The 12,594-nt window shown below is 40.9% G+C and overlaps 1 protein-coding gene across 1 annotated transcript in view; it reads right to left on the reverse strand.

Annotated features, from left to right (window-relative positions):
• The window catches only part of LOC128690166 (integrin alpha-4-like), a 141,948-nt gene that overhangs the window by 65,090 nt on the left and 64,264 nt on the right, over window positions 1-12,594 (reverse strand). Inside the window, exons 14-15 of the mRNA XM_070090420.1 lie at window positions 10,476-10,621; window positions 2,017-2,086 (exon numbers count right to left, since the gene is read on the reverse strand). Of these exons, the coding sequence (XP_069946521.1) occupies window positions 2,017-2,086; window positions 10,476-10,621 (216 nt within the window). The remainder of the gene's footprint in view (window positions 1-2,016; window positions 2,087-10,475; window positions 10,622-12,594) is intronic.

Here is a 12,594-nt window from a genome sequence, read left to right on the forward strand (position 1 = left end):
CAATTAACTATGTTTGGATATTTTGTGTCAACACTGCGGCCAGTAGCCTGATCAGCTGACTGCTACCCTCCCTCACTCAACATTCATTCAAATTTAAATTCTTGATCTAATCACATTATTCGCACTCTTGAAAGCTGTTACACTCTTGTAGGTATGTTCACTGATTCACTCACGTACGATGACCGCTAATAATATCTTAGGACAGCCACTAGAACGCTAAATCCTGGGAGCACTATTCAGCGATACTGCTTCACGTGTGTGTGTGTGTACTCACCTAGTTGTACTCACCTAGTTGAGGTTGCAGGGGTCGAGTCCAAGCTCCTGGCCCCGCCTCTTCACTACTAGGTCACTCACCCTGAACCATGAGCTTTATCGTACCTCTGCGCGCGTGTGTGTGTGTGTGTGTGTGTGTGTGTGTATTCGCCTATATTTCACTTATTTATGGTTGCAGGGTCGAGTCACAGCTCCTGGCCTCTCCTCTTCGCTGCTTACTAATAGGCCTACTCCCCCTAGTCCAAAAACCATATAAGATCATAAGAAAGAACACTGCAACAGGCCTACTGACCCATGCGAAGCAGGTCCATGTCCCCCCTCCCTGGATTAGCCCAATGACCCACCTAGTCAGGTCACTTCCACTTAAGGAAGGAGCACGGTATCAGGTCCAACTCACACCCACCCACTCATGTATTTATCTAACCTGTTTTTAAAACTACACAACGTTTTAGCCTCAATAACTGTACTCGGGAGCTTGTTCCACTCATCCACAACTCTATTACCAAACCAGTGTTTTTCTATATCCTTCCTGTATCTGAATTTTTCCAACTTGAAACCATTGCTGCGAGTCCTGTCTTGGCCGGAAATTTTCAGCACACTATTTACATCCCCTTTATTTATTCCTGTTTTCCATTTATACACCTCGATCATATCCCTCCTAATTCTACGCCTTTCGAGAGAGTGCAGATTCAGGGCCCTCAGTCTATCCTCATAGGGAAGATTTCTGATACATGGGGATCAACTTTGTCGTCTTCCTTTGTACGTTTTCCAGTGCATTTATATCCATTCTGTAATATGGTGACCAGAACTGAGCAGCTTAGTCTAAATGAGGCCTAACCAAGGATATATAGAGTTGAAAAACAACCTGAGGACTTCTATTATTTATACTTCTAGATATGAAGCCAAGAATTCTGTTATCTTTACTGCTAACACTAATGCACTGTTGTCTTGGTTTTAGATTATTGCTATCCAGAACTCCTAAATCCTTATCGCAATTAGTAGTATTAAGATCTACATTATTTAGTTTATATGTGGCATGGTTATTTTCCTGTCGAACATTTAGAACTTTGCATTTGTCTATATTAAACTGCATCTGCCACTTCTCCGACCATTGCATCAGTCTACTCAAATCATCATGGGGTGCTCTAGTGTCATTAGAACGATTTGGATGGCCTATCATATAGTGACTGAAGAAATAACATCTCTTTGACTGTGTACTCTGCTTCTAGTTTTGACCCCTTGTTGCTGTATCACGTCTCTGAAACATTGTCTCTATCCACCTTGTCAATTTCTCTCAGTATTTTATATATCGTTATCATGTTCCCCCTATCCCTCCTGTCCTCCAGTGTTGTCAGATTGAGTTCCCTTAACCTCTCTTAGTAGGACACACCTCAGCTCCGGGACTAGTCTTGTTGGAAATCTTTGCATTTTATCTAATTTCTTGACATATTTGACCAGGTGTGGGTTCTATAATGGTGGTGCATACTACAGTATGAGCCTGACGTACACGGTGATCAGTGTCGTGAATGACTCCTTACTTAGATGCCGCAACGTTATTCTCAGGCTTGCCAGGCGCCCGTGTGCTGCAGCAGTTGTCTGGTTGATTTTATATCGACCAGCAACTAACTGATCTGTCCAGCTAATCTGATATTTGCTGACCGATGAGAGCCATCTGACCTTCCAATAACAATCTTAACATAACTCACATCTTTTAGCCTATAATTATCACTTTTACTGACATACCTGGATCAAAATCCTGTGAATGTGAGGTGAAGGTCACGTACAAAGGTCGCTCAAAGTCGTCCAGGTTATCCTGTAAAGTTCGAAGTTTCCATATAAATTATATTTTTCTAAATTTATTACTATTTATTATTTATTGAGTTTGTTATTTTAAAAGTTTGTATCAATAATATTTTATCACTCAAAAAAAATAATTCTTTTAAGTAATTATATTTTTTTTGCAAATTTTTTTTTTTCGTTTTCAGAAACCGCGGAAAACATGGTACCAGGGGAAGTATACCTGGAGTTTGCCTGGAGAGGGTTTCGGGGGTCAAAGCCCCCGCGGCCCGGTCTGAGACCAGGCCTCGTGGTGTATCAAGGTTTGATCAACCAGGCTGTTACTGCTGGCCGCACGCAAAATGACGGTACGAACCACAGCCCGGCTGGTAATAACTGACTTTAGTGAACAGTATAATACCTGGTTCTTGCAGCCAGCCATTTAAAGCCTTTTTATGCAGATCCGAAGATTTGGAATACCATTTCATATCAAACCAGAATCTTTCATCAGTCAGTTCCAAAGTATAAAGAAGCACTTTGCATGGAAAGCTTCCCTAAGTTTCTGAGCGTCTAGTGACTGGATGTTTCGGAACACCTTCCAGTTTAACCACCAAAATATTAAGAGTCATGAAAGTGACGATTCAAACAGTTAGAAGCAATTTGCACAGAAAGTTGCAGAATATTAAGTTAGACCTTTCAGGTCTATCTTAACGTCATTAGGTCTATCGTAAAATAAGGTCTAAACGTCAGGTCTATCTTAACCTTATCTTTTCTTTAGCAGTGTCTAGCAGGGGAGCAGAAGGTTAAGAAGAACTTTGCAGGAGGAACTGCAGAAATATAAGGAACATTTACAGGTGAAGAAGGTAGAAATTAACTTTTATAATATTTTCATCATGCATTGAATAGACAATGTGCATTAGTAACTTTCTGACGTGTGAAATATACCTCTGATATTAACTAAAATTATTATATCATGTAAATTTGCTTACGATATTAACAACACGAGTTGCGTCTACTTATTGATTATAGAAGCTTTTCTTGTGACTGACACAAGAGAATGTCTTAATAATAAACATATTTAGGGACTGTATTTCCTGTGGAATTTCTAGTAGATTGATGAAATGGCAAAGTAGGCACAGTAGGCACAGTAGGCACACACATATATTAGCACTTGAATGCAAAAGTAGATATACATATATATCTAAAAATAAATTAACAGTCTAAGTGTTTTTTTTTACACAAGGTTTGACAAGGTTAAGGATCCCTAGCTTTATTGACAAGCTATTTACAGGTTAAGGATTCCTAACTTTATTGACTAGCTTAAAACTGTTACCTACATAAGCTCATCTGAAAGCATTTTTATTATGAAACATACAAGTAGAGAACAAGATTAAGTTGGAGCCATCTGTGGGCCAGTATTTTCATTTGGTCAACTATCTCGTTGACATCATAATGTTGTACGAATGTGCTCCATACTCGAGTCATCCTGGGGATAAATGATCTCAGATTAAGTGATGCTCTGGAGAAGGGTACAGCCAGAAAAAAGTTGCTGCTTTCTGCCCGTCTTGAAGTATAGAAGCTTGTTTCACACTGTCCTTGAAGTGGATCCAAGTGTGGTACTTTGACAATATTGGCCTTGTACATAACAGTAAGGCCACCCACCTCCCTCCTATGTTGAAGGCTCTGCTGAAATGACAGATCTATCCAGGATGGGTCCAGGCGAGAGATAAGACGTCTTGCTCTGTTCTCTACTCTGTCAAGCAGTCTCAGGTGAGAGGGGATGGGAGGGGGTAGGCAATTATTATTATTATAATCAAGGGGGAAGCGCTAAACCCGTAGGATTATACAGCGCCCAGGGGAGGGGGGATGTGGAAGGCATTCAGGCTTAATTCGGGGAACTGGAGCACAGATCCAATTCCCTAAATCAAGAGCCCCTCACCAACATCAAGGAACCTTCCATGAGGGGGGGGGGTAGGCAAACCAAGAAAGTGGAGCATACTCAAGGTGTGAGCGTACTTGTGCCTCATACAGAATCTCGCAACCCCTACTGTCAAGCAGATGAGAGATACGGCGAAGCGCTGTAAGCTTTCTGGCTGCCTTGTTTGTAAGATTTACAATGTTGTTCTTCATGGTCAGATTGGAGTCAAATATCACCAAGGATTTCAACTTCTTCCCCAGGTACAAACACCCTCCCATTCATCCTTGCTACTGCAACGGCATTTCCATCATTGTGCCTAGAGACGATCATCATTTGTGTTTTCTCAGGTGCAAATGTTACTTGCCATCTATTTCCCCAAGCTGATATAGCTCTTAGCTGGTGAGTGATGTAGCTTAGAGCAGTTGGCATTTCTTCTCTTGGATAAGTGAATGTCAGTATACAGTTGTCTGCATATGTATGGGATTCTAGGATGAGATGAAGGTCACTGAAGTAAATATTCCATAACAATGGTCCCAACATGCTTCCTTGTGGAACACTTGCCCAAATAGGATGTCTTCCTGATTCCGTTCCATTGAGAACTACTCTTAGAGATCTACCATGAAGGTAATCACTGAGGAGACGTAGCGTAGAGCCTGCAATTCCCAGAGCTTGAAGTTTTGCTAAGAGGCCCTGGTGCCACACCCGGTCGAAAGCACCAGCAATGTCCAGTGCTACCACACAGCTGACTTTGGATTCATCCAGCGACTGGTGCCAGTTAGTGGAGAGGTTTAACAACGGATCAGCAGCTGAGTAACCTTTTCTGAAGCCATATTGACGGTCACAAAATAGTGAGTGGTAGTCAAAAGACTCTGTCATTTGTCTTGAGATTATTGTCTCAAGGATCTTACCAGTGATTGACAGGAGTGACACTGGTCTGTGGTTGCTGATTTCTGCTCTGCTTTTCTTTTTGTGAACAGAAACTACATTTGCCTCTTTCCACAGAGAGGGCCATTTACACTGTACTAGGCAGTGCTGAAAGATGCGAGTTAGAGGTGCTGATAGCTGGTCTGCACATCTTCTCAGCAATCTTGGGTTCAACTTGTCTGGGCCCACAGCCTTTTCTTGGTCAAGCAATTTAAGAAGGAAATACACCTCCTTCTACCTTATTATCACCAGTGACAATTTTGACACAAATCTTGCAGCTAGCCAAGGAGGGTCCCTTGCTGGATCAGGAACTTGCATTTTGGTAGCAAAGAGTTCGGCAAAGAGGTACATCAGAGATAATAAAAATTGTCTTAGACATGATATAAGATGAGAAACATCGAACACAGAATCTGTTTGGCTACAGTTTCTCGAGGGACGTGACAAATTAATTTTGGGTGTGATTTATAGTTCCCCAAACCTTGATAGGGAGTGCAGTAAACTGTTATGGGACGAAATTCATAAGGAGTCTAGATATGAAAATGTGTTAATGGGTGATTTTAACTTTAGACAAATTGATTGGAACAATATGACAGGAAATCTTGAGTGTAGTGACCTTCTTGATACGGTTCAGGATTGCTTTTCAGAGCAGTTTGTGACAGAGCCAACTAGAGGAAACAAATTGCTTGACCTGGTTCTTGCAAACAAAGAGTCACTAATTAATAATCTTGAGATTAATGATGAGCTTGGGGAAAGTGATCACAAATCACTTAGTTTCAATATATCATGGAATTACCCAGATAACTGCAATCAAATCTCTCCCAGATTTTCGCTTTGCCGATTTCAAGGGACTGAAAAATTACCTCGGTGGGTTAAATTGGGATGTCCTGACTATGGGTCAGGTAGGTGATTTTGGTTGCTAATATGACGTTTTTCAGAGCATAGTTCTAGCTGCCCAGAAAACTTTTGTTCCGAGTAGGGAAATCAAATCTAACAAAAATGACCCCAAATGGATGAACAATAGACTAGAACATCTCATTGGTCAAAAGAGAGGCATATATAGGCATATCAAAAGAGGGGAAGGGCAGTTAAGAAATCAATATATTCAATTAAAGAGAGAAATAAAGAAAGGAATAAGAAAAACAAAAAGAGATTATGAGGCTAAGGTCACAAGGGATTCAAAGACTAATGCAAAAGGGTTCTTTCTGGTATACAGAAGTAAGATTAGGGACAAGATTGGCCCACTTAAGAGTAACTCTGGTCAGATCACTGACCTCTCAGTTTTTGCCCAGGAAAATACTAGCGAAATTCCTGAAATAATAGATTATGTAGAACAGGACGATAATAAACTATGCACGATTGCGGTAACTAGTGACATGGTCTTCAGACAAATAGAGAAACTAAAACCTAACAAATCCCCAGGTCCTGATGAACTGTTTGCAAGGGTGTTAAAGGAATGTAAAGAGGAACTTTGCATACATTTGGCTAATCTTTTTAACATATCACTACAAACTGGCATAGTGTCTGATAAGTGAAAAATGGCAAATGTAATACCTATTTACAAGGCAGGTGAAAGGTCCTTGGCTTCGAACTATAGACCAATAAGCCTTACCTCCATAGTGGGAAAATTGATGGAATCAATAACTGCCGAAGCAATTCGTAGCCATCTTGATAGGCATAGACTGATTAATGAATTTCAACACAGTTTTTCAAAGGGGCGTTCCTGTCTTACGAATTTACTAACTTTTTTCACTAACGTGCTTGAGGAGTTAGATTATGGTAATGAATATGATAATGTGTATACGGACTTCATTAATGCTTTCAATAGAGTTCCACATCAGAGGCTATTGAGGAAACTTAAGGCACACAGAATTGAAGGAGAAATTTTTTCCTGGGTAGAGGCATGGCTGACAAATAGGCAGCAGAGAGTTTGCATAAATGGGGAGAAATCAGAATGGGGGCACGTCACAAGTGGTGTTCCGCAGGGGTCAGTGTTGGGCCCTTTGTTGTTCACAATATACATAAACGACATAGATGAGGGAATAAATAGCGACATAAGCAAATTTGCTGATGACACCAAAATAGGCCGTCCAATTCATTCTAACGAGTACACTAGAGCACTCCAGGATGATTTGAATAGACTGATACAATGGTCGGAGAAGTGGCAGATTCAATTCAAAGTTTATTCTCTATAAGGATTACAATGCTGAGTTTACAGAATTTGGGTATTGTGTGGTTTACATATAGTAAAATAATAATTACAGAGTGTACCACTAGAACACCTAGCATGGCTAGGCATTTCGGGCAGCTTAGATTAAATCTTAAATTTAAAATATTACAAAGTATGAGGTAAGTTGGTATTATGGCTAAGTGACTAAATACTAGTTTGTGAGTTTAGCAATGTGAATGCTTTTGTTTTAGCACAGGCCAACTTATGACTAGTTAGGATTCATTATTTTAAGATTGAGATTGAGATTTCTTTTTATGGTCAAATGAGTGAGTGTAAGTGTGAACCACCAGGTGGTATTCGTGTAATTAGTTGACAGGGTGTATCAGGGAGATAAGATGTTTTCTAATGGTAGTTTTGAAGGTGATGAATGTGTCTGCAGTTCTAGAGTTTTCAGGTAGGGTGTTCCAGATTTTAGGGCCTTTGACATACATTGAATTTTTGTAAAGGTTTAGTTGGACACGGGGAATGTCATAGAGATGTTTGTGTCTGGTGTTATGCCTGTGGGTTCTGTCACAACTATCAAGATAGCGTTTTAGGCCAAGGTTACTATTGGAATTTAAGGTCCTGTAGATGTAGATTGCACAGTAGTAAGTGGGGATGTACTGAACAGGGAGTAAGTTTAGATCTATGAAGAGTGGGGGGTTGTGTTGCCAGGGATGGGATTTAGTGATTATTCTTACTGCGGCTTTTTGTTGGGTTATTATTGGCTTTAGGTGTGTTGCTGCAGTTGATACCCAAGCAAAAATAGCATAAGTGAGGTATGGATAAATGAGTGGTATAGTGTGAGAAGGGCATTTTGCGGCACGTAGTATCGTATCTTGGAGAGGATCCCAACCGTTTTGGATACTTTTTTGGTTATGTGTTGGATATGGGTGCTGAAATCCAGGTTGTTGTCGAGGCCTAGGTCTAGGCCGAGGCCTAGAAATTTGCCCTCATTATGTCTGGCAATTAAAGTGTTGTCAATCTTAACGTTAATTTGCGCAACTCCTGCTCTGCTACCAAACATAATGTAGTAGGTTTTGTCAGTGTTAAGCATAAGTTTATTGGCTGTCATCCAAGTCGATATTTTGATCAGCTCCTCGTTATCAATGGTGTTGAGGGTGGCAAGATTAGGGTGAGAGATGACATAAGTCGTGTCGTCAGCAAAGAGAATGGGGTTCAGGTGTTGGGATACGTTTAGAAGATCACTGATGTCCCCTGCAGGGGACCAAGGACACTTCCCTGCGGAACTCCAGTATCAAGTGGCCGTGTTGTTGATGCTGTGTCTTTAATGGTGACATACTGATACCTATTAGTAAGGTAAGATTTGAAATATGCAAGCACATGACCTCTTATACCATAATGGTCAAGTTTGTGGAGTAGGATGCCGTGGTCTACTGTGTCAAAAGCTTTTCTTAGGTCAATAAAAATTCCTAGTGGATATTCCTTATTTTCCAATGCTGTGTAAAGCAGATCTAGCATTTTTATGATTGCATCATTAGTGCTTTTATTTTTCCTGAATCCAAATTGGCAGGGGTTGAGTATGTTTTGTGCCGTTATAAATGAATATAGTCTCCTGTGCACGAGTTTCTCAAAGATTTTGGATAGCAATGGTAAGTTTGATATTGGCCTATAGTTGTTTAAATCTGTAGGATCACCACCTTTATGTACTGGTGTATCCCTTGCCGTCTTGAGTAGTTTCGGGAAGATGCAGTTTAATATAGACAAATGCAAAGTTCCAAATGTTGGACAGGAAAATAACCATGCCACATATAAACTAAATAATGTAGATCTTAATACTACTGATTGCAAAATGGATTTAGGAGTTCTGGTTAGCAGTGATCTAAAACCGAGACAACAGTGCATTAGTGTTCGCAATAAAGCTAACAGAATTCTCGGCTTCATATCTAGAAGTATAAATAATAGAAGTCCTCAGGTTGTTCTTCAACTCTATATCCTTGGTTAGGCCTCATTTAGACTATGCTGCTCAGTTCTGGTCACCGTATTACAGAATGGATATAAATGCTCTGGAAAACGTACAGAGGAGGATGACAAAGATGATCCCATGTATCAGAAATCTTCCCTATGAGGATAGACTGAGGCCCTGAATCTGCACTCTCTCGAAAGGCGTAGAATTAGGAGGAATATGATCGAGGTGTATAAATGGAAAACAGGAATAAATAAAGGGAATGTAAATAACGTGCTGAAAATTTCCGGCCAAGACAGGACTCACAGCAATGGTTTCAAGCTGGAAAAATTCAGATTCAGGAAGGATGTAGGAAAGCACTGGTATGGTAACAGAGTTGTGGATGAGTGGAACATTGCTGAACACTAACAGCACCTTTCAAGGCAGGTGAAATTGCTGACCTAGAAAATGTAGAGAACCTTCACGGCGCTCATAACGGAGATAAAACACCTCAATTACTGGGAGTGCTTAAAGTTCCTGAACCTGTACTCCCTGGAACGCAGGCGGGAGAGATACATGATTATATACACCTGGAAAATCCTAGAGGGACTAGTACCTAACTTGCACACGAAAATCACTCACAACGAAAGCAAAAGACTTGGCAGACGATGCAACATCCTCCCAATGAAAAGCAGGAGTGTCACTAGCACGTTAAGAGACAATACAATAAGTGTCAGGGGCCCACGTCTGTTCAACTGCCTCCCAGCATACATAAGGGGGATTACCAACAGATCCCTGGCAGTCTTCAAGCCGGCACTGGACAAGCACCTATAGTCGGTACCTGACCAGCCGGGCTGTGGCTCGTACGTTGGATTGCGTGCAGCCAGCAGTAACAGCCTGGTTGATCAGGCTCTGATCTACCAGGAGGCCTGGTCACAGACCGGGCCACGGGGGCGTTGGCCCCCGGAACTCTCTCCAGGTAAACTCCAGGTAAACTCCAGTACAGTTATAGAGGCTAATAGGTTAGATAAATACATGAGTGGGTGCTGGTGGGTGTGAGTTGGACCTGACTAGCTCTTTCCTTAAGTGGAAGTGACCTGACTAGGTGGGTCATTGGGGGACATGGACCTGCTCCACATGGGTCAGTAGGCCTGTTGCAGTGTTCCTTCTTTATGTTCTTATGTACTAGTAGAGGTGGTCCCATCCTGCTGATTTAGAGGTGGAATGAGTTCATCAGGCAGATAACCTTGTCTTTCCTTGACCAGGGACCACCAGGTTTTGGAGCCTAATCTACCTGATGCTAGCTTTCTTTTAGTGTCCACCTCCCATTTAGCGTTGGCCCACTTCTGAACTTCACCCCTATGCCTACAGGCTTGCCCGTGCAAGTTCCTGTTATAGATGGTAGGATGTCTATTATACCTTGGCCATGCCAGTCTCTCTCTCTCTCTCTCTCTCTCTCTCTGTCTCCTCACCTTTAATCTTAATTTGAATGTCGTACATGTCTCAACATCCTTTTGGAGGGTCAAGTTTGAGGTCAGCTGGCTGGTGCCTGAGATCACGAAGATCGCTTTGGGGGTCACTTTCGTTTCTTCGTCCACAGATCCCTCCACCTCCATATCTGGTGAGGAAATTACTCTTAGGGGCGAAAATGGTATACTCAGATATGTATATTCCAGTATATTCTTACAAAAGAAAACTACTGAAAGAAAATTAAAACTAATGTGTGTTTGGGGGTCATTCCTAACGCCAGAGAACTCTACGAAAGAGAATAGGGAGAAATTGACTATACTTTTCGTTAGTCTTGACATATACGAGCGAACAGTATGTCCTGGTATATTAAGGGAAGGTTAATTTTGGTATATAATTAAGTTAGGCACGTCTTGATATAAGAGTGTTAGGCAAGTCTTGATATACAAGACAAATCTCGGTATACAAGAGAAGACAAGTCTTGATATAATAAGAGCATCATTAGAAACTATACTTAATTATCCAACTTTTTCAGGTTGTTAACTGGCAACAGTTCAACCATTATTTTTCATTATAATTAAGAAATTATATTTCCAGAGTTAAGCATATTTTTTAAATAACCTGACTGCGTAATACACCGAAAATGAATTAAACCAAGAATAGACAGAACTGAGAAAACCGGCCCATTTTTTTCAGTATAGTTTGATCCATCGTTAGCTACTTCAACCAAGGTAGAAATACTCAAAGGGAAGACTACTCATTTTTATATATTAATACATTAAACATGTTTTCAGAAATGCACTAAAACTTTGATCAAATGGCCCATTAAACCCTAACAAACACAATATATGTTTTTTACTTCATCCGAATCCACTTTTCAGCAGAAGCACAACGTTTCTCATCTGGAAAACTCAAGCCCGCATAACCATTTATCCAATAATCCGTTTATGAACATCATCATATTGCTACAACACACAAAATTCTCTGCTGGATATACCAGATATATGTGTGATGAATGGTTTGAAAAACCGACAAGTTGAAGATTGAGACACTTATGCAGCATATGGGAATCTTTATTCAGGAAACGTTTCGCCACACAGTGGCTTCCTCAGTCCAATACAAAGAGGAAGGCGTAAGGAGAGGAGGAGTATGAGGTAATCAGTCCCTCAGCCTGGAGTCGATGTGTTCAGTCCATCAATCTTGTAGAAGATTGATGGACTGAACACATCGACTCCAGGCTGAGGGACTGATTACCTCATACTCCTCCTCTCCTTACGCCTTCCTCTTTGTATTGGACTGATGAAGCCACTGTGTGGCGAAACGTTTCCTGAATAAAGATTCCCATATGCTGCATAAGTGTCTCAATCTTCATACCAGATATACAATGCCTGCTTGATGCTCAAGTCACGACCTATCAAAACTTCCTTCACACTTTCCATTCAACTCCTCTTCAGACATTTCCAACAATTTCAGTCTACAATGTAACCTTAGTCTATCTTGCCACTTCCTTCTATACGACCAAACAATCTCAGCAATCTTTCTTCCAGTTTTCAAATTTATTTTCGTGTTATTTGTGATGGATCTTAACATTTCCTCCAGTCATGACACTACGAATCACATCAAGGCTATTTCTTTTAATTTTCTATTTGATCAATAGTTACATTTTAGAGGGTTTTATATAACCTAGGCAGGAGACGCAACATTCCCCAGTGAAAAGCAGGGGCATCATGAGTATACTAAGAGACAACACAGTAAGTGTCAGAGACCCAAGGTTGTTCAAAAGAATCCCAGCATACACAAGGGAGGATTACTAACAGACTCCTGGCTGTCTTAAAGAGGGAACTGGACAAATGCTTAAAATCAGTGTTCAATCAGCCAGGCTGTGGTTCGTACGTTGGATTGTGTGCGGTGAGCAGTAACAGCCTGTTTGATCAGGCCCTGATCCGCCACAAGGTCTGGTCGAGGACCAGGCTGCAGGGGCGTTGAACCCAAGAACAATTTCCAAGTAGACCATATCCTTCAGAAATTTGACAAACGAGGTAGATCTTTTTTATTTAATATACTCTTTAAAGGTCTTTCCCAAATCCACAAATAAAAGTTATATCATTTACATGAGCATTATTT

This window comes from Cherax quadricarinatus, chromosome 32 (assembly GCF_038502225.1).
Source record: "Cherax quadricarinatus isolate ZL_2023a chromosome 32, ASM3850222v1, whole genome shotgun sequence".
Lineage (NCBI taxonomy): Eukaryota > Metazoa > Arthropoda > Malacostraca > Decapoda > Parastacidae > Cherax > Cherax quadricarinatus.